Here is a 21,560-nt window from a genome sequence, read left to right as displayed (position 1 = left end):
CCAGCCGTCACCCTGCCTCGGCTGTCATGCTGCAGGCTGCACTAGTCACCTGGACGCGAGAGAAGATTAGAATCACCACCATTTACTGAATGCTCCCTGTGTCAGCACTGAAGGCTATAAATACATGATCTCTCATAATCTTTATCCAATAACTTTTATTCAACAAATATTAAGTGCCTACCATGTGACAGAAACTCCTCTGGTACGTGGGATAGACTAGTGAATAAACCAAAGATTCTTGCCCTCAAGAAGCTTACATCCTAGCTGTGGGGTGGGGGGTGAGAGTAGACAAAACAAATGAACAAACAAGAAAAATGAAGATATTGTACATAGGTTAGAAGGTATAAATATGATAGAAAGAAGTGGGGAGGGATTAGGGGGCTCAGGAGTATCAGGGCTGGAGATGGGAAGGCCTCCTTGAGAAGATGACCTTGGAGCAGAGATCTGAAGAAGGTGAGGATGTGTGCCACAGAGATATAAGGAGAAAGGGCCCAAGGCATGCGTGGTGTGGGCAAGAAACAAAAAAGGAGGCCAGGTGAACAAGGCAAAAAATGGTAGGAACTGAGGTCAGAGATGTGAAGTGGGCCAGGTTCTAGGGTTCTGTAAGCCATTGGGAGCACTGTGGCTCTTACTCAGGTGAATCGGGGGAGAAATGGAGGGATTTTGAGCAGAGGAGTAAACTGATGTGACTTGCAGATTTCAAGGCTCATCCTGGCTGCTGTATCGAGAATACGCTGGGGGTTTGGAGCAGACATGGTGGCCGGGAGACAAGTTAGGTGGTTATTGTAATAACCCAGGTAGAGAGGGTGCTGGCCCTGGCCAGGGTGTTAACAGTGGAGGAGAGGAGAAGTGCTCAGCTTCTGGATATATTCTGGAAGCAAAGCCAAGAGGGTTTCCTGGTGGACTGGATGTATAATGGGAGAGCAAGAGCAGTTATTGATGACTCCAATATGTTTAAGCAACAAAGCTGGAAGGCCGGGGTTGTTCTTTGCTGAGATGGCAAATACAGCAGATGGAGCAGGTTTGCGGAGAGTGGGCACTTGGGGGTGGACATGTTGCATTTGAGGGGTCTGTGAGATACCCCAGTGGCCATGTGACTAGGACATCACAGAGAAAACTTCAAAGTCATGACCTTGGATGAGACAATAAGGGAGAAAGTGTAGAAAAAGATGAGAAGACCAAACACTGAGGCCTGGGATATCCTATACCAAGAGGTTGGGGAGGGGAGCAGCTGCCAGCAAAGGAGACTGAGAAGTGAAGAACCATAGAAGGTGTAGGCAAATCCAGAGAGTGTGGGAGGCAGGGGTATCTAGGAGGAGGAAGTGACCAACTGGGTCAAATGATGCTGGGCAGACCAGAAGGATTACGATTGAGAAATGACCACTGGGTCTAACCCAGAAATGGATATTATACCTGTTTTAAGGTGAGGAAAAGGAATCTTAGTGAGAAGATCCAAGGTCACAGAGTTATGAGCAACAGAGCTAGGATGTAAGACAAGGTCTGCGCAAAGCCCAGCCTGGCTGCTCCTCTTACGAACCCCGCAGGCTCCGAGTGCTCTCTAAACTAAGGGAGTAGCTCTGACACCCAGCGGTTCTCACTCCCACTGGACCAGGCATCCTCAGAAGGTTGAATAGTTTCTGCAGGTCAGGGAAAACTGGGGATGAGCAGAGGACAACTAGCACAACTGTAAAAGTCCTTTTAATGCCAGGTGGGATGTGAGAGGATTCTCAGAGCAAGCGGGTCTGCCTGGCCCTGCTTTCCTTCCAACTGTGCATTTCACGCACCTAATTAGGGCCTGGCTCCTGAGGGCTTTTCCAATTAGTGACCCCTGGTTTAAGGAATTCCAGTCCAAGGATATTTGTATTTGAGTAAAGGGCATGTCTACAACCAACTGGCAAAGGGAGAGATGGGGCAAGGGGTGAAGAGGCGTGCACACTCAATCCAAATCCAGGACCCTCTGTTTCTCCATTATTGGGTAGGTCTCCACTGTCTGCCCAGCTTGGGCAAAGCCTTCCTGGCCAGTTATGTGGGCTCGCCTTGCCTGGAGCAGGACGACAGTCACCTGTCTCCCTCTGGTGTTCACTCTTGCAATTGCAGCCCCAGGAGACAGCAGGAGGCTATCTACGCCTTCCCACATTCAGGGCCTGGAGAACCACGCCTAGGAGCCACTGGCCTGGCCCTCTTCCCTTCTCATCCCCTCTAGGCCTTGTCTGCCTCTGCCCAGGGTAGTTCTAGCACTCTAGGCCATGGGCATGGGCGCTCTGCCCTCCCAATTGCAATGGAAAGAACTCAAACATGGAAATTAGAATGTCTGCTGGCTTACCCTGGTTCTCCCTTAGGTTAGCAGTACAGACCTAGAGATGGGGAAGAAACCAAGGGTCTCTGATTTGTGCACACCCCTGCATGCCCCCATGTCCCACCCTTATCTCTCACTTTGCTGAGTTATTTGATACTGTGAGGCCCATTTGTAAAGGGAGGTAATGGAACAAGAGGAACTCTCCTACTTATTCCTCCCCTGCTTGCCTTAGGGGCTGGCTTCTTCCCTGGACCTGGAGCTGGATGGCTGAGGCGGCAGTTGGAAACAGCTCAGGTCATTTGGGGCACACTGCAGGTTGCCTTCTACTCTCAGGGGGATGAATCCATACAGACCTGGGTTCAAATCCTGATTCTGTCACTCGTGAGCTTTGAAATTTTTCTGTGCCTCAGTTTCCTGGCCTGGAAAATGAAGGTAATCATACCTCATGGGGCACTTAGCACAGAACCCGACCACGTAGAAAATAGTAAGTGTGGCCACGTAGTAAATGCTTGGGGACGACAGGGATGTAGGAGGTGCGGGAAAGAAGAGCACAGTAGAGGAGGCAGGGATTCGAGCCCGGGCTTCATCACTCCACTTAACACATCGGTGCATTAGGGCAAGCTAACGTCCACAAGGCTGTGAGGAGGCCCAAATGGGGTCTGGGCTCTGAGGCTGAGCGTCTGCCTTTTCTGGCCATCCCTGGGCCAAGGATCCTTAGGGAAGGCAGAGACACCTGCCTGGCCCATCTCTCGGGACTGATCAGAGATAAGAACTGTCATGATAAGGGAAAGTGCTTTAAAAACTGGAACGCTTAGAATCTTGTTACCAAGAGATACCTGCTCTCCCCTGCCAGCATCCTGCCCTTAGCTCCCTATCATAGCACAGATCTCATTGCACAAAAACTGTCTATTTCTTGCTGTCTCCAAGCATACAAAGGACTCTGCCCTCAGGGAGTCTACATTCTAGTTGGAGAGACAGACAAGAAACAAAATGGTGGGAACGCCCAGGCTGACAGCAGGTGCAGGAGTGAGTGGATCCTGCCCACTCCAAAGACTTAGCAGAAACCTCCAGTTGAGGGAAGCACAATTCCCAAAAAAGGGAGCTAAGCCACAGGATGACTGGCCACTGTCTTGGGCCAGGATGGGTAATGTTGCCAAACCCTTGTGTGGTGAAGAAGGTGCTGGCACTGGAGTCAGGAGGCCCGGGTGGTAGTCTATGCTATTAATCCAAAAAAGCTATATACAGTAGGATTCCAACTATGACATTCTGGAAAAGGCAAAATCTATGTAGAGAGCAGAAAGATCAGTAGTTGCCAGAAGTTGGGGGATGAGTAGGCGGAGCACAGAGGATTTTTAGAACAGCGAAACTACTCTGTCTGATACTATAATGATGGATACATGTCATATACATCTGTCCAAACCTATACAATGTACAACACCAAGAAGGAACCGTTTGGTAAACTAGGCACTGTAGGTGATAACGACGTGTCAGTGTAGGTTCACCAACTGTAACAAATGTACCACTCCGGTGGGGGATGTTCATAGTGTAGGATGCCTGTGTGGGGGTCAAGGGGCACATAGGAAATCTCTGTACTTGCCACTCAATTTTTCTGTGAACCTAAAACTTCTCTAAAAAATAAAGTCTATGAAAACCTAAACAGATAATTTCCCATGAGCTGCTGTTTCCTCGTCTGTAGAACAGAGTCTGCTCCGCCTGGCCCACATGGCTGCAGTTAGGGCCAGATGGGATCTAACACAGAACAATGTGCTGGCCGGCGTTGAGGGTACACTGGTAAGACAGTGAGATGGGACTGCGTCCTGCCAGCTGCTCCACCCAGTGGAGGGCCCTTCACCTCCTTCTCCCCCACCCCACCCCCACCCCAAGACTGCAAGGGTTAACAAATAACATCATCACTCATTCAAACAGCCTCAAAACCCTTCTCTGCACTGCTCTTCAGGCCACACCATCTTTTCTTTCCAGTGAGAACAGGCAACAAGCTACTGTACATTCAAAATTCAATTATTCGTCTCTCCAAATGGCTCCCACAAGGGCCGGGCAGCTATTTTGAAATCCATGAAACCTCTGCTCACACCCCCTGACCGTCGGCTCTGAACAGATCCCACACACACGAAGTGCCCCACACAGACACTTGCTGAATGACCTTTTTTTTAAAACCAGGATACAAACCCAGTGAACTCTCTTTCAGATCCCACATGCCCCCTCCGAGGAGCGGCCCACACAGTTTTTTTTTTTTTTTCAAAGAAACATTATTTGATCTGAAAAACATCTGGAACCTGTTTCCCCACACTTGACTGGAAGCTTTCAGCCAACATCATCTGCCCAACCACCGAGCAAACACCCTGTTTGCCTGAGCTTGGAGGAGCACCGCTGTGGACGGGGACAGGCGGCTTGATTAACAAGCTCCGGGAAGGTCAGGCTCGGGTCTGACCAGAGGTTTTGCAAACCCTGGAGCAGTGAGTGTAACGACAGGAAAGGTGGGTGGGAGGAGAAAGAGGACTGGAAATAAAGATCAAGGCCAAGAAGCTTCCTAATGAAGCCGCCCAGGAGCAAAACCCCAGAGGCACAAGCACTTCCGAGGTCATTCTTTCTACAGCGACAGCCATGCCGGTTCTTACCTTCACGAGGCGCTGCGGCTGGCAGGCAGGGCCGGGGCTCGTGTTCGCTTGTGTCCCCGGCTCGCGCAACAGTGACCGGCGGAGTGGCAGACAGGAGGCCTCCGAGCTGCCCCAGCCAGCCGACGCGGGAAAGGGCCCCCGAGTCCAGCGCGGACACGGGGGCCACTCCCGCCTCCTCCGCCGTGAGCATCTCGGCGGCACCCATCTTGGCCGCAGAAGTAATCGGCCGTAAGGCAGCTTTGCCGTAAAAGATGAAAAGTCACGGGCAGACAGTTTTTGACCGTTAGGTTTTACTGCTGCATTTTATCCTATGTAATCTTAGCCCTCGTAGCCGTCCATACAGTGACGCAGAGTTTTCAACCCACATTTCTCATAGAAGTTTGGAACATCCATCAGTGGACATGGGACCAGAGGCCATAAGGAAACAGCAGTGTAGAAGGCTGTCACCTCGTCATACAAAGCTCAGCTCCGGATGTGCATCCTCGTATTTGGGAAACGATACCTCTCTTAATGAAGGAGAAATTTTAGTGAAAAGAGAAAAAGCGTGAGGCTGAAAAAGGAGACCAATCAACAAGAAAAAAAATGTATGATACCACTTTGAAGACAAGAACCTAGGTACAATCCACAAAATCAGTATGTGTAGAGACGTCATGAATCTGCACTATGCATTTTTAATACATTCAAATATTTTATATTTCACAATAAAGTCTTTTTAATTTTGTTATTCGTTCTTCATGTTTCATTATGTCATTTTTAATGAATGTCCCTCTTTTATTTTTCATGTTTTTAGCGTTTGCAGCAAAATTGCCTGATAGCCAATTAGCTGTGCAGCAAAAATGTTGGCAGCAAAGACGCTTAGGTATGAAACTATCTGCAACCCCATCCGTTTTCAAGTATCCAGATGGAGTCAAGAGGCAAAATTACGTAGCCGAAAAAGAGTGGACCGGAAGGGATCTAAGGCTGGTTCTCCTACTTTCCAGCTTTGGCAAGTGTGACCTTGGGAGGGCCCTTCATCTGCAATATGGGGATAATCCCTACTCAGCCCAATCCCAATACTGTGAGGAGGATCGTGTGAAATCCTACATGAGAAGTTTCTCTGCAACCTCAAAATCTGGCTGCAAGGGTTAGAAATGGTGATGAGCATTGCCGCTCTAACCCTCCAGAAGCCCAAATCCTTCTGCGCCTTGTACTCTTCAGACTACCTTCTTGTCTCTTACGATGACAATGGATAACATTTACTAAGACTGTGTCGCAGGTTAGGCCCTGGCTTAGGGTTGCAGGTCATGAGTTCCCCCTACCACTCGGAGCCTCGCTGAACCCCTCACCCTGTCCTGGATTTACCATCTGCTCCCAGCCCCCCGTTCTGGAACTCCTCTCTCCATCCTCAGGAGTCGGGCCAGGGAATTTGCCAAATCTAATGGCTCTCCCCAACCTGGCCCTGCAGCTGCTTCTCCCACCCCCCTGTCCTACCCCAAGTCTGAGCCTGGCGGCCATCCCATTCCATCCCTGCCTCTCTGGCCCTGCACCTTTCTGACCTCTGTCTGGGATGCCCATAAAGTGCACTTCTCACATTCACACCCAAAGCCCTTCCAGCCTCCAGATAGCATCCTATCTCTGTATGAGGGGCACTATTGCCTGCGCTCCGGCTCACAGGTCTGGCAGTCTGGGAGACCCCTCACCTGGTGACCTGGGTGACCACCTCTGGCACCATGAGCACACCTGCCTCTCCCTCCTCTTCCTGCTCACCCCCGTGCCCAGGCCTGGGGCCTCTGGAAACTTCTTCTGCAGGTCCCACCCTTGACCTCTGAGGAACTTGGAAATCTCTTGCCCTTTGTTTGACCTCTACCACCCCCGTGGTTCTTCTCAGATGTGAACTTCCCCAGTGGGCCTGTTAGCTCCAATTTCTGCTGCAAGGGGCATTGCCTTTATCACTGGCTCTTTCCTGCCAGCATTTCAATAGCTCAGGTGCCCCTTGTCTCCCTGCACACTTCCGGTCTGTGTGCCCGCCCCGCCGTGTCCTCTTCGCATTCACTCCTCTCTCCCTGACAGGGCTTGCCGACAGCTGGCTGGGTTAGGTTGGTACACTTTTTCCCATGCCTGTCTGACCTCTTCCGGCCAGCTGCAGGTGACCACTCTGTATCCTCCCCCCGAGTGAGTCCCGCCACCTCAAAGCTTCCACTTTCCACCCCCTGACACTGAGGACCCAAATCTAGGCCTCCGGCCCTGCCTGCTCTTCTCAGCAGACTCATGGGGCACCTGCCTCCGGGCGTACATAGGGTCCTCAGATTCAGCGTCTGCAGAGTCGCTGCCACTGGCCTTTGTCCCTGTACATCTAGTTCTCTTGTGTCCCCTGCAGGAAGCCGTAGTAATGGGACAGTGCCCTATCACCCCTGCCATGCTGATCATCATCCACCGCATGTCCCTTCACTCTCCAAAGCGTCTTGTTTTAGAGGACAGGCTATATCCTCAGCTTCACCCTTACCTGTCTGACCGTCACAGAAACCCAAGAGTCATACCAACCCTCTCTCTGCCACTATCCCGGTTCCTCCGGTCACCAAGGCCTATGGATGTCACTTCCTTATACCTCTCAAAGTCCATGCCACGGCTTATGCCCTCACCTAGATTGAGTGCTTCAGCAGGGTGCCCTCCCTGCCTCCAACCTCCTCTTTCTTCCATTCTTCCACCTGCACTGCCACGGTGACCTTCCTGATTCGCTAACCTGATCGCATTCACCAGCCCCTCCTGGGGCCCCCCTTCATGCTTTGCCTATTCACCGTCCACAGGTCAGCTCCGGTCACCTCCTCTTGGAGGCCTCCCCTGACTGCCACTCAGCTTGGCTGCCTTGCCCCGTCCTCGTGGTACCTGCAGCTCCTCTATCACAGCACTGACACCACACGACCCTGCATTTGCCAGCCACCTGTCTGCCTCCCCACCTAGTTTGGGAGCTCCGTGGTGGCGCCTTTTGTTTTTGACCTCAAGGCACTAACATGGTGTCTGTGTGTTCAATAAATATGTGTTAAGTGAATCGCTTCATATGCCTAACACTAAATCGTGCCTGGCTGCTGCCCTTGGAACACATGCACTTGGCTGCCCCCTGCATGAATTCATGCTCCTCTTCTGCCCCTTCTGGCCCCGGATGAGCGAATCTGCCCCGTCCATCTGGGGCTGCTCTAACCAGCCTTACTCTGGCTGTCAGGAGCCCTATGTCCCGCCTCTACTAATCATTTTGTGATCGCAGCAGCCCTGATTTTTCTGTTCTGTGTGTAAAGAGAAGGATGGGAGGCGGACTAGTTAGCTCCCAGGTCTCTTTCAGCACAGAGAGTCTGTGACGCTGCCATCTATGTCCTGACTTGTGTCCCTGCTCTGGGCCCGTGAAGGCAAGGAGGTGGCCCCCAGGAGGCAGCAACACAGACGCTGCAGGCCCAGGGTGGCGTGGGGCTCTGCCCACCCCAGCCAGGACGAGGATGCTCAGAGTCTCCTGCTTTCTGGGAAGGAGAAAGGAGCAGAGCCTGCCTGGAAACCCAAGGGACAGCAGGACTCCTTGTTCCTTCTCTCTAATGCAATGTACATTCCCCCACTTAAAGGCAATTTCTTCACTTCAAAAGGATTCCAGCTGGTTAAATTCAAGGTGAAGAATAAGCCTCCGTCAAGAAGCTTCTCAGGGGCCTTTCAGTTTGCATCGTCTTGAGAAGGGATGCGTTTTAAGACGTTTGCCTCTTAATGTTTGTCAAAGCACCCAGGGAGAAAGCTTCTTCTTATTTCGACACCTCTCTCAGCTCTCAGGGCTGTTGGCGCAGGGACCATCCACATCTCCCTGCACGACTTTGCCTTCTGGGAAACCCGCTGGACTTGTCTCCAGGCTTTCCCCTTCCTAGCCACAAGCCCCCACCCACGCTGGGTGGAGGAGAGACTAGCGCTGGCTTTGGGGTCCACCAGGCTTACCTAGACACCCAGCAGCTTAAAAGGCAAACCATGGGACTCACACATCTCACAGTTCACACTGCAGGAGGTGTCCATTCATTCATTCTCTACTCACTCACCTGGTCAGCCAACGTGGGGTCTGCAGTGCTGGTAAGGGGCTGTGGGTGGTCTTACTTTCTTAGAGCTTATACACTGGCCAAGGCTCTGGGAGATAGAAATAAGCCACCACAATACAAGCCAGAGGAAGTAAATGCTAGGTCTGGTGGATAGGGGACATTTAAAAAGCTCAAAGAAGAGACCAGCCAGGGATGAAGAGAGGGCCAAGAGGGAGGCAGTCACGGAAGGCTTCTTAGAAGAAGCATTTTGCTGTGGTCAGAGTGTCCCAGAATGCAGGGTCCAGATATGGGAAGTGGCCTGAGCAACAGTGTGCAGGCAGGAAGACCTCTGGGAGGCACAGAGGCACTGTCCCGGTCCACTGCACCCCTCCTTCCAGGGCCTTGGGGCTTGCTTGGTGACAGGGGGAGAGGGAGCTTCCCAAGGCATGCCCCCTGGCAGCTGCTGCTTTGGTGGCATTGCTTTAATCACCTTTGAGACAAGGCATTGTCCCCACATAGCTGGTTGCTACCTGCTTGCCCTTTCTCATCAGGCCCTAGGCCCAGAGGGAACACTCTCCATCCTCTTCTCTGTCACTAAGGGCTCCCCTGCCTGCACTTTTGAGAGACCCTATTCCCAGATAGCATCCACTTCCTCTCCAACTTTACCAGTTGCTCTCTCTAGAGGTGCTTGCTCCCTCTACCCCTTCAGGAAAGCTCTACCCATCCTCTCATCTCCCACTGTCCTTGGCCCTTCCCATTGTCCTGTCTCCTCTTCACCACCACCCTCCTTAGCAATCACTGCTTTCTGTCCCAGGAAAGCTTCCATTCAGCAAGCCCTCGTCAGTAGTACCAGCATCCTGATGTCTGCCCTGAGGGCCATTGCCAGTGGGCCAGTGCTCAAGCCTTTGGAGTTGGTCAGGGTTTAAACCCTGGCTCTGCCACTTTCCAGCTCTGGACTTGCTCTGATTAATTCCTTCCACAGGAATTTCTCTCGTTTTTCTGACCCAATATCTTTCTCCCCTTCTGATAACTAGCATCTTGATTCTCCTTTGGAGGAACCATTCTCTTCTGGGGCTACCCAGGGTCATTAGTTCAAGGATAGGCATGTGATCTAAGCAGGACAAATCTTGGGGTTTTTAATGGTTGAAAAGCATCAATCTATTCCCATGGGGATTGATAAACTGATAACACAAATCTGAAGCTGATGGGGTTGTCTTTGCCACCACAAGGAAAGAGTCTATCCAGACATAAAACCAGCGTAAGATAAAGTAGAGAACAGGGAAAAATAGATTTCTGGTGGCGTTGTTGGGCACCTGGATCCAGCCATGCCTGAAGCTATCCCTGGAGTTTCAGTTTGTGAACCAACAATTTCTTCCCTCTTTGGCATAAGCCAGTTGGAACTGGCTTTTGTCACTTGCTACTAACAGTCTCAACTAAAGAAATACTTCACTTGCAGACCTGATGAAAACTTTAAATGAAATGACACATAAATAGTATCCAGTATAAAGTCTCAATTAATGGTGTTTTTCGGGAACTCTAACTGAATCTGCCTTGTCAAACATCGGTTAAATTTCCAAAAAAAAAAAAAAAAAAAGTCGACTTCTATAGTAGTAGAATATTACTTTTTCCTCCTTTGTTTCCAATTTTTTCTCTGTGAAATCTCTACCCTTCAGGGCTTTCTTAACCACAGCTCTGTGTCCCTCATAAGTCTCCAGGTTTTCTCCCTCATCCCGCCTCTAGACTGAGACAGGGTGGGAAATTTCATGACCTGGTGGGGGTGAGGTCTTCTCTGCATTCCACGCCTATACCCCAGGACAATGCGTGTGGACCACGCGGAATCAAATGCACACTCCCCACCTTGCTTCAAACCAAGTACACCAGGTACTCAGAAAGTCTGCACTGCCATCTAGTGGACATCTGCTATAATATCACACAGAGTGGAGACCTTTGAGAATCCCTTCTGGGACAGTCACTGGGCTGCGAAAGTATTTTGGTTCGACCTCATTACTCCTTCAGTGGCAGAGCCAAGGACAAGTGAATTAATGGCGAAGTCGAGCAACTTGTCCCAGGAGCAGCACTCTCTCTTCCCTAAAGGACTGGGCTCCTGCCCCGCTTCTGCAGCCCTCCCCATCCTGATCCAAGTGTTAGAATCTTAGTGGCCTATGTTTCGTCTGTTTCTCCCACATGTCCACCAGTGTGACCCCGGCCAAGTGTCCCCAGGGAGGAGACTGACAGGTGCATGTGTGCACATGCATGTGCATGCATGGTCATGTGTGTGAGGCTTGGGAGGGTTGAGGGTGAACAGTTCCAGAAAGAGAGAAAAATCTACCCTCTACATCTGAGGACCCCCCACCCCAGAACTTGCTGTTTTGTTGTGTTTGTCCTGACCGCCATCAGGCCTGATCAACAGCAGCACTGACAGTCCCCAGGGCGGACGGACAGAGGGGAAGAGCCCGCAGTGGCCTCTCCCTGCTGCGGCGCACGGAGGGGACCAGAAGGCTGTGTGCGTGGTGTGCAAGGGGTCACATCCTGACCGTGGCCCTTCTGTCTCCACTCATTTGTGGCCTGATTCCTGGCCACATCACAGTCCTTGTATGTAGGTTGACCTGGGCACCTCCTAGTAAAATACCGCAGATGAAGCGAGAGTCACCCTCCACTGCTGACACTTCGGGGGCTCAGTGTGACCCAGGAGTCAAGGAAGAAAGAAACAGAGACCGGAACACTAGAGCAGTGCCCCCGGACCTGGCCTGGCCGCTGGAAGCAGCAGCCACAGTCCCACTTCCATGGCCCTCCCCCAGGCTTACTATATCCCCAAACTCCAGGAAGCTTCCAGAACAAGATAGTACTAGCATTTCCCAGTAGAAAGAATCGTTTTTTCCAATTCCTAAAAATGCTTCAGTTTTCTATTTCAGACATGTGTGAGCAAATGCTGAGATGTGTTTCGTATTGCAATGATGGAGTCAGGATGCTCCCCTCTGCTTGTTTAGCCTACGTGAGACGCACTGCCCATTACAGACTAGCTCCTCCGCATTGAGAAGCTCATTCTGAAAGCCCAGCCACCTTGCACCTTGAGAAAGGACTCCTTCTCTCCTCCTTCTCTCTGCCGTCTCCAAAGCACACAAGCTGGTCTCCACGTACACCGAGGAGTTCCACGTACTCTGGGAGCAGGCAAAGTCCCCGCAGAGCACCCTGAGACCCACTAAAGCTCTCCGTCTGCAAACCCCCATCACACCCCAACCTCCTCCAAAGCCATGGGGCTGTTCTCAGAAGGGCACATGCTTATGGCATCCGTCACCTGGGACCCCCAGACCCATCCCAGATGGCCCTGCACACGGCTTCAAGTCGCCCAGAAGAACAAGCTCAGAGGGAAACCAAGACCCATGGCCCTCCTCCTCCAGGCCAGGCTTGCTCACTTACCTCCAAGGCCCCAGGAAACTTGACTATGGGCTCAGCCCAGTGAGTGATCTTTTGTCTGTAGTTGTTGCAGTCAGGAACAAACATGCAGCCAACGTTCCCCAGCTCTGGGTAGAAAACTTCAAGGCCCCTATGGAGAGAGGGAGATGGTCAGCCCACGTCAGTTCTGGGGGAGAGCCTGGAGAGCTCACATGCTTCAGTCTAGCACCGTTGGGAACGTGGAGTCGAGTGCAAACAAATCCTAGGCCTGCTATGAAGTAGTCGTGGCACCTAACTGGTGTGACCAGTGTGGTTTAAGAGTTACTTGACCTCTTGGTGCCTCAGTTTGTTCACCTGTAAACTGGGGACACTGACAGTACCTCCTTATAGTGTTGGCGTGAGGAGTAAAGAAGGCAGTCAGTGTTTACGACAGAACCAGCGTGTCATCAGGAGTCAGAAGGTGTTAACCGTCACCTGTATCTGCTTCTCAGAAAGAACGCACATACTGAGGCAAATCTGGTCAGTGTCTTTAAAGTAGGATCGGGTTTACAAGAGCAATATTTACACTTGCTTTCCACGAACGTTCTCTTTAAATGAAGAAAGGGTTAGCAAATGAGCACAGCCTTCTTCACGGAGACAGGCATCTGTCAACCCTAAACAATCCAGATCCTCTCCGTGTCTGCAATCCTCACGGGTAACTCCATAGCCCCCACCTTTGGGTCAAGCGTTGCCCAATAGCCTAGGCTCTCGACCTACCAGTCCCTGCGCTTTCAAAATGCAAATGTCTCCTGGGGTGTAAACTATGTGATCACTGAGACAGTAGTATGAATCCGTTTGTCTGCTTTTTTCCTGCAAAGACCTAAACAGCACGAATGCTCTGAGAATCTATTTCAGCGGGAGGGCTGCTCTCATAACTCCACCAAGGTTAGCCTTAAGGGCTCACCTGTAACCAAAACTCAGGGATGTAAACCAGGCTGTCAAATAGATATTTAAAAAAAAATCATTGTGCCAACTTTTTTTTTTTTTAACTTGCCCTTCCTCTCTGTCCCTCTGTCATTTTTTATCACCAAGACCCAGGGTCTCTGTAGGGTACATTTGGTTAAGATGATTCACTGACATGGGGCGCCTGGGTGGCACAGCGGTTAAGCGTCTGCCTTCGGCTCAGGGCGTGATCCTGGCGTTATGGGATCGAGCCCCACATCAGGCTCCTCCGCTATGAGCTTGCTTCTTCCTCTCCCACTCCCCCTGCTTGTGTTCCCTCTCTCGCTGGCTGTCTCTATCTCTGTTGAATAAATAAATAAAATCTTAAAAAAAAAAAAAGATGATTCACTGACAGAGAAGGGGTGGGTTCTTAGCCTTTGCTGAAAAGCCCAGCGTGGCTGAGCAGCTCCGTCTGCCAGTGGTCACCCAGAGCTGGCCACGATTCCCTTGCTGGGGTGATGCCTGGAGGAGACCCAGTGAAGAGATAGTGAGGGAACAGATCTGGAGGGGGAACTCCCAAGTTCTGGATCTGGGAGAAAGGCAAGGACAGCCTCCTGGTGGGGAGCCTCACATTCCCCTCCCGTCCCACCCTTCCGGTGGCTCCTGAGGTCCCACCTGGGGTGCTGGCAGCCAGAGCCTACCACATCCAGCAGATAACGGGCGCTTCTGCGGGCCAGCACCCCTGAGGAGCCTCGGGCCGGTTAGCTCAGCTTCCGGTTTGCTCTGCTCACTTGTTTCTCTTACCTCTTGGTGAGGTTACAGTAATTCCTTTTGGATGCCATGCTTTGGATGGCATTTGAACAAGTTTTAGGGATGGGTTTTCATTTTTCCTCACAGCAACATTTTTCAAAAATTTTTTTGAGAGAGAGTGAGAGAAGGAGAGAGCATACCCATGTGGCGGGAGGGGTAGGGGGAGAGGGGAAGAGAGAATCCTAAGCAGGTTCCACAGTCCGCTCAGAGCCCGACATGGGGCTCCATCTCCCAACCCTGAGATCATGACCTGTGCGGAGACGAAGAGTCTGACCAGAGGGGCCTTCCCCAGGGAACAAATGGGTCTCCTCTTTTTATCCTGGTAGAATTGCTGCAAATGTTAGAACAGTTAAGCAAAAGCAGCACGTCGATGCTCTCTGAGCGGGCCTCAAGCCACTGAGTGCGCCCTGGAAAGGTAGGTGCCAGGAGACCAGGGATTGGGTCCGTGCCCCCAGCCCTGGTCACACCGTGGGGCACTGCCAGCCCGGTGTCGGAAAAGCCCCTGTTGCTTCACACAGCAGGCAGGGCTGGGGGGGCATGTGTGGGCCTCCGTCCTGTTCGCAGTTTTACCAAAGGCTTGGGTCAGGACACAGAAGGCAAATCTATTTGATTTGTGAGCCGCACAAAGTTGATTAATAGCAGTGATCAAGTGTGTCATTGATTAAAACAGATGGTCCAATCAGCCTAAAAACAGATCTGGACAAGCCTGAGATGAATGAATAGAACATTGAATTTAGCACGAACACGCTTTCGAACCTCTGCCTTCTTTTCGCACTGCCTTCCTGCTCGAGGGGTACGTCACACGGGGCATGTTCTGTCTCCAGCCCCAGAGCTGGGGCACTTCCGGGAGCACAAGGCCCTGGGAGCGCGGAGGGGAGGGCAGGGGGCTCTGGTCCCAGCTCGGTCTCCATCTCACACTGCATGGGGGCCGGGGAAAGGGAGTGGGTCCGGGGCATCACAAACATATTACTTCCTCCCATACGACAGTACCTCAAAGCAGCCTCTCCCAAATGAGTAAACAGACACCCAAGGAAAGGGCGGCAACTAACGCAGGGTCTCGTTGTTGGTGAACGGAGGGCACGGGACGTGGGTGTGGCGGACAGTGTCCCTGATGCCCCCAGTGATCCCTGCCCCCTGGTTCTCCCAGCTGAGTGTGACCCTCCCCTTGAGTGGGGGCTCGATTCAGCGACTCGCTTCGAAAGGAGAAGGATGTCACTTCCAAGATTATGCTGCAAGAAGACTGGGGCTCCTCTCACACACGCTCCCCCTCAGAGCCTGGCTCCAGGGGAAGCACCTGCCATGTTGTGAATGGCCCCACACACAGGCCATGTGGCAGGCAGGGGACCAAGGCCTGTCAACAGCTACGCCAGCGAGCTCGGGAGCCGAGCACCCCAGCCCGGCCAGTCTACCCCTTCAGATGAGGCCGCAGCTTTAGGGCGACCTCCTGAGAGGCCCCGAGCCGGAGCTGCCCCGCTGAACCCCGCCCCGAGAAAACGGGACGCGACAAAGGTGAGCGGCCGCTCCATTTGAATGCATTTGTGCGGCCGCGGAGAACTATCCCAGTGGTCTGTCTGACTCCCCCTGCGCCCCACGGCCTCCCCGGGGAGTCGTTGCGTTTCTCTGGGCTTCTGTCTGACAGGACAGTCGCTGAAGTCCCTTCAACATTGTAAGAAGCGGATCTGAGGCAAACTGCTCCCTGGGTGTCCCTGTGCAAAGGGCCCAGAATTGCAGCGGCCTGAAAGCGAGGATGACAGGAAGGCCCACGGAGGTCTGAGGGGGCTCGGTGGGCACCCCAGCCTCCCCTGCACGGTTCTCAGGGACCAAGTGTGGGGCGCCAGCCTTGGGAAAGAGCAATGGGTCTGTCTCCAACCGACACTTCCAGAAGTGGGGCCCAGAAGCCAGGCTCCCAGGGAAGAACAGAGGATGGAGGAGGACGCCCAGCTTAGAAGAGCTGTGGGTGAGGGCAGAGCATGACATCCCAGCATCTGAAGGGCCGTCAGGAGGCAGAGAAACAAAGCTTGTTTTGTCCGCGGCAGAACTGGAAGGAGGGCCGTGAGTGAGACAGGCGGCCCTGCCTTGAGACGGGACGTGCCCTCTGAAGGGGTGGAGCTTCCAACACCCCCCGGAGGGCTTGGGGGGCAGCTCGGGGCCTCCAGCAGAGGCGGGGGGAGAGGGCTGTTGAGCGGACTCACCCAAAGCGTGCGGGTTAGATGACCGGTTCTTTCGCTGCTGAGACTCAACCTAAGTTGTTTTTTGTCTTTTGTTTTTTAAGACAGAGAGAGAATGTTAAGCAGGCTCCATGCCCGGCATGGAGCCCAACATGGGGCTCAGTCTCACGGCCGGAGATCATGACCTGGGCTGAAATCAAGAGTCGGCCGCCCAACTGACGGCCACCCAGGCGCCCCCGAACCCAGGCTCTGATCTCAGTTTTTGTCGGTCTACTCAGGCTTACCTCAGGGGTAGGTAAGGTACTACTCTGGAAGAGCTTTTCTCTTAGCAGTGTTTTCCTACCGCTTGTCCCTAGACATAAAATTCCTCTTTTCTAGATTCGTGCCCTCAGCTATGAGGGCCTAACTTTAAAAATTCCCTTTTAGACTCTAAATACCATGGGAGGGGCGGCCTCTCTGGGGGCTCTCTTGGCCAGGCGAGAAGCCTGAGCTGAGCAGGGTTCTTGGGGAGGGGGGGCCCTAGCACAGGAGGTACTGACCCTCCTTGGGGGGCTGGCGTGTCCATAATGTGTTCTCAGTTAGTGATGATATTTTACCAACGAAAATCTTCAGCAGTCATGAAGACAAACCTCCAGTTTTGCGGGGATGGTTTATAATGGGACATTTCCTACCAAGCGACCTTAGTGTGGTAAGTTCGTGTTTCTCAAACTGGGGTTCTGCTGGTGTATTCTAGGCAGTCCTGAGAATGGCTCCTGCAAAGGACCCAAATTCATAGGCTGCACCCCAGCCCCCAGTGTGACAGCATCGGGAAGTGGGGGGTGCCTTCCACTAGGCGAGGGCATAGTAAGGAGGCAGCGGTCTGTGAATCAGGAAGCAGTTCTCACCAGACGCCCTGCTGGTAGCTCCAGAAGGATGGGAAGTAAATTTCTGCTGTTTGTGAGGTGCCCTGCGCCGGCATTTTGTTACAGCAGCCTGAAGTCGACTAAGACAACTCCCCTTTCCTCGAGTTTGAGAAGCTCCGAGCCCCTGGACGAAGGTCAGAGGCCAGAGGCAGGTGGGGAGTGTCGAGTGTACAGTCAGACAAGAGGGGCTGAACCCCGGCTCTGCCACTTGCAAGGTGTGTGAGCTCTGCGGACAACAGGTTCTTTGATCTCTGGGGCGGCCTCACCGGCAAGACGAGGATGCTCATACAGCCGTCCGAGCTCCCTCCAGGCCCCAAGCTCTCAGGCTAGCAGGGCACCAGCATGCGTGTGCGTGTGTGCACGTGTGTGCGCGTGTGTGTGTGCGTGCACGTGTGTGTGTGTGTGTGTGTGTGTGTGTGTGTGTGTGTGGAGGTCTGCAGGGCAGAGCCTAGGGCAGCTGGGGCCCAGGCTGGTCACCCCCAGTGACCGTACACATATCATCACTTTCTAAGTGTTCCACAGAGAACGTGGGAAGCACAGAGGCACTCCGTCGTGGGCCTTATCGTGGTCCAGCCCAGCTGACGTCCCCAGCTCCTGGGGACTTGATCTTCTGCCTACCCGAGTAAGATGGCTGCAGCCCCGGGGGAAGGTTCCACTCTGCAGAGCGCCTGGAGGCTTGGAGCCCATGTGAGAGGCAGCCACGTTCCCTCCTTCTCCCACACAAAACTTCACCCACAATTGTTTCACCAGAGTTTTAAAAATGTACTGATAAGAGCAGGGTGTGTATTACCTTTTTGGGGAGGGAGGAGGGGTTTCAGCTTCCTAACTTTTTAAGAGAAAACATCTATTTATCTTTCTAAAAGTCACATTTGTAAGAATTCAAATGTATACAAGGAGACAGAGTAAGAAAGGAAAGTTCTTCCCCACTCTCTCACTTCTGATGGCTTTAGTGGGACACCGGCCTCCTTGGCCACCAAACCGGCAAAGGGCGTTGGCAGCGAAGTGCCCCGGGCCACCCTCAGGATGAGCCATGGGTCCAGGACAATTGGGACTGGCTTTTCTAACTGGTGGTCAGTGAGGAGAAAGCTGACGGAGGCAGGGAGAGGCTCGTGCCCTCGGAGGGAAAAAGTCCACCCCTGACGCCCGGCCTCCTCTCCAGACAACACCCAGAGGCCACACTCCCTAAAAGGCCCACCTGTCCCACACTCCTGGGCCCTCGTCGCTGGAAGGCAAACAACCGCCTCTCACACAGGGAGAGACCAATCCACGCCCTCTGTCAACTGCCACTATTCTTTAAAATGCCACTTTGCTGGGGGGAAGGGAGCAGCCCGGGCTGCAGGGAGCGATGGTCCCTCAGGGTCCCAGCAGGGAGGGTGAAGCCAGCCTCTCAGGTCTGGAGGCCCCTGGGGTGTGAGGGGAGCTGACCAGGTCCGTACACCGTCTGGGGCCGGGAGACTGCTGTCTGGAAGGCAGGATCCCGTCTCAAGTTCTTTCCTTAATGCCGTTCTCCATCCAGGTGGTCTCGAAGCCTCACTTACTCTCTTCCTGTCCACAGAGGCTGCCTGAGCCCCCGGGGACACCCCTCCTTGAGATCTCAAGCCCCATTTTGACCTGCCCCCTTGCTTTCCGGAGTCCTGCCCAGCCTTACTTGCAGAGGACAGCATCGGTGTCAGACAGGGCCTCGTACAGACACAGGTCGCCTTCCTCCTCGTCTCTGGTGATCACCATCGTGAGACCCAGAAACAGGGCTGCCACGGCCAGCCTCATTGTCCAGTCCACGCACACCTGGAACAGAAGGAGCTTTTAGAGCTGCGGGGCCCTCTGCAGGGGGCGCCCTTCTCACCCTGCGCGTCCCTGCCCCAGGGTCCCCCTTGGAGGAACAGAGACCTCTGGTAAACAGAAGGAGAAGGGCGGCCGCTGCCTGGGCTCCGGCAGCCAGTCTGCCACCCGGACACAGGTATCTTGGGACGATCTGGGCCTGCTCCAAGCCGGACTCAGTTTGCAGTCGGCTGAGGCCCCTCCTCCATGGGAGCAGGGCTTTGCTGGCCATTAATCCCGGGGGCCGGGGCAGAAGGGCTTATATAAGCCTGTCGCCCCAGCTCCTCGTCCTGTCCCCGCCACTCGCCCCATGTGCAATCAGCTGGCCTTGGGCCAGCCTGCTTCTTTGGCTTTAAGGCAAACCCCGGGAGCTGGTGATCCCAGACTTTGGGTTCTGGGGTCCTTGCGAGAGCAAGACCTTGGTCGTTTTTCTAGGAGCAGGGCTCTGGCTAGGCTGTGCCCCTTGGACAGCTCTGTGTCCCCTGCCCACAGTTCCTGTGCCACCTGCCTTGACAGCCTTGGGTCTGACGGATGGTAGGTGGTTGGACGCGGTGACCCTGTGTAGGAGGGGCCGCTGCACTTAGGGCGGCCCTGGCCCTGAGGCCAGCTCCAAAGGGCCAGCTGAGGACAGAAGGGCTCCTCTGGCTGCACCTTGCCGCAATGCTGAACTCAGCACTCACCCAAAATAATAGTCTCTGGAGAAGAAACCAGCAGGGCTGCTGGGGAAGGGGGCAGCTTGCCTTGCGGTTGCCGGGCGCTGGCTGGGAGGAAGGGGGGTAGCAGCCTGCAGGAAGTTGCGTGTGGGACTCCGATGGGAATGGGGAGGGCAGGGAGAAGATCAAAGGCAGTTCTCCCACTGCCTTTCCAGTTGATCTGCTCCCTGTCTCCTCTGAGATGGGGTGTGGGGGTGTGCTGGGGGACGTTCCACCAGCTGGCAACAAGGACGCCTGGGTTCTGCTCTGAGCCCCGCCAGGTTGCTGGGGTGGGGGTGGGGGCAGGGGTAGGGGGGCTATGCCTCGCTAGGATGCACCACTTCTCCCTCTCAAAAACAAGTAAAATGCCCCCGTTGCTCCTGTGCCTTGCTAAGGAAGATGAGATCATAGCCATAAAGTATATGCAGCTCGAGCTTTAGAGAAACTATTTCGAGCGTTGCTTGCTTTCCAGCTGAATTCCTGCTTCCAGGATGCCGACTTCTAGCCAAAACCCTTCTTTGGGGTGACAACTCAAACACATTTCTCAATAATTAGAGTCCCTGATGTATGCCTAGGGCTCCCCCACAGAGGACTCATTCCCAAGGTCATTCCCCTCCTGGGAGTGTCTCCTGGTAGCCCCCTCACAAGATGGCTGTGCGGATGGAATGAACAAGCTGTGTATGTAAGGGCCTCAGGCGGGAATGGCCCTCGCCCAGGGAATGCTCGTCACTTACGCAGAGTGTAAGTACTCTTCCTCAGCTCCATCCATTTGTTCGTTCATTCATTCATTCATTCGCAATCCATCTCGCCAGTGGGTACTGAGTGCCTCCCCTGTGCCAGGCCCTGATATGATATTGGGTCAGCACGGTCCCTGTTCTAATGGAGCTTGCTGGAGAGCCAGAGCCACGGGGACAACGTTGCCAGCATGGTCTTCCAAGGCCAAGAGACTCTGGTCTTCAAAGTGGCAACCACTAGAGAAGCCAAAACTTTCCTGAATGCCAACAGCTCTTAGCACCAAAAGGGGTTGTCTGGAGGTGGGGGAGAGGCCCTGGGAAAGGGTTGATCCTGCTGAGTCTACCAGTGTCAGCAGTTCTTCTTTACTCAGGATGAGCCAAACTTTTATCATTGAATCCTCTGGATATGATCCTCTGAAGTAAGTCCTATTATTACCCCATTTTACAGAGGAGGAGACTGAGCTACAGAGAGGTTTGCTGACCCAGACCGTGGTCACATGGATTGTGAGTGGCAGACCTGTGATTTGAACCCATGCCATCTGCCTCCAGACTCCCTGCCCCTTACCACTCTCCTCTACTGCCCCCTCTTGGAGCTCTGCCGTGCCCTGTCTTTCCCCCTCTGTTGTCCCCCTCCATTCCCTTTGTTCTTGGAATGAAGCCCAGAATCTCCCACTTAGCCCGTAATGCCAGCATGATCTGGCTCTTCCTGCTTCTCTAACTGTGACTCTCTACTCCATGCTGCTGCTGCTCAAGGGTTAACTCCACTCAGGCCTCAAGCTCCTTCCTGCCCCAGGGCCTTCCCATGCACCGCCCTCACTTCCCACCCCCTTTTGGCGGATAGCTGAAATGTCATTTCTTCAGAGAAATGCCCTGACCCCCAGGTTCCATTCGATTCCTGTTACACAGAATCTTAGCTCCTTATTCCTTTCCTTGTTCTCATACGCTTGTGATGGATTATTTTGTAATTGCTTGCTTAGAGATTAGCCTAGAGTTCCCCACCCCTGGTCCACAAGCTTCTTGGGAGGCTGTACTGAGCCTGCGTCCAGCATTCCAAGCACAGTCCCTGGCTGTCTAGATGCTTAATAAATTACCGTGTGAATGCCTGACAAACGGGCCACCTCTATTTCTGATAGTTCAGTTTTCAAGTAACAGCTCCTAACTCAATAAACATCAG

The 21,560-nt window shown here is 53.2% G+C and overlaps 1 protein-coding gene across 1 annotated transcript in view; it reads right to left on the bottom strand.

Moving 5' to 3' along the window:
* PEBP4 (phosphatidylethanolamine binding protein 4) overlaps nt 1–21,560 on the bottom strand; it is a 242,361-nt gene that overhangs the window by 178,296 nt on the left and 42,505 nt on the right. The window contains exons 2-3 of the mRNA XM_008702074.2: nt 18,791–18,927; nt 12,366–12,492 (exon numbers count right to left, since the gene is read on the bottom strand). Coding sequence (XP_008700296.2) covers nt 12,366–12,492; nt 18,791–18,927 — 264 coding nt within the window. The remainder of the gene's footprint in view (nt 1–12,365; nt 12,493–18,790; nt 18,928–21,560) is intronic.

The sequence above is a fragment of the Ursus maritimus genome, unplaced genomic scaffold (genome assembly GCF_017311325.1).
Source record: "Ursus maritimus isolate PB19 unplaced genomic scaffold, ASM1731132v1 scaffold_11, whole genome shotgun sequence".
Classification (NCBI taxonomy): Eukaryota; Metazoa; Chordata; class Mammalia; order Carnivora; family Ursidae; genus Ursus; species Ursus maritimus.
This window is presented reverse-complemented; position numbering and strand designations above follow the sequence as displayed.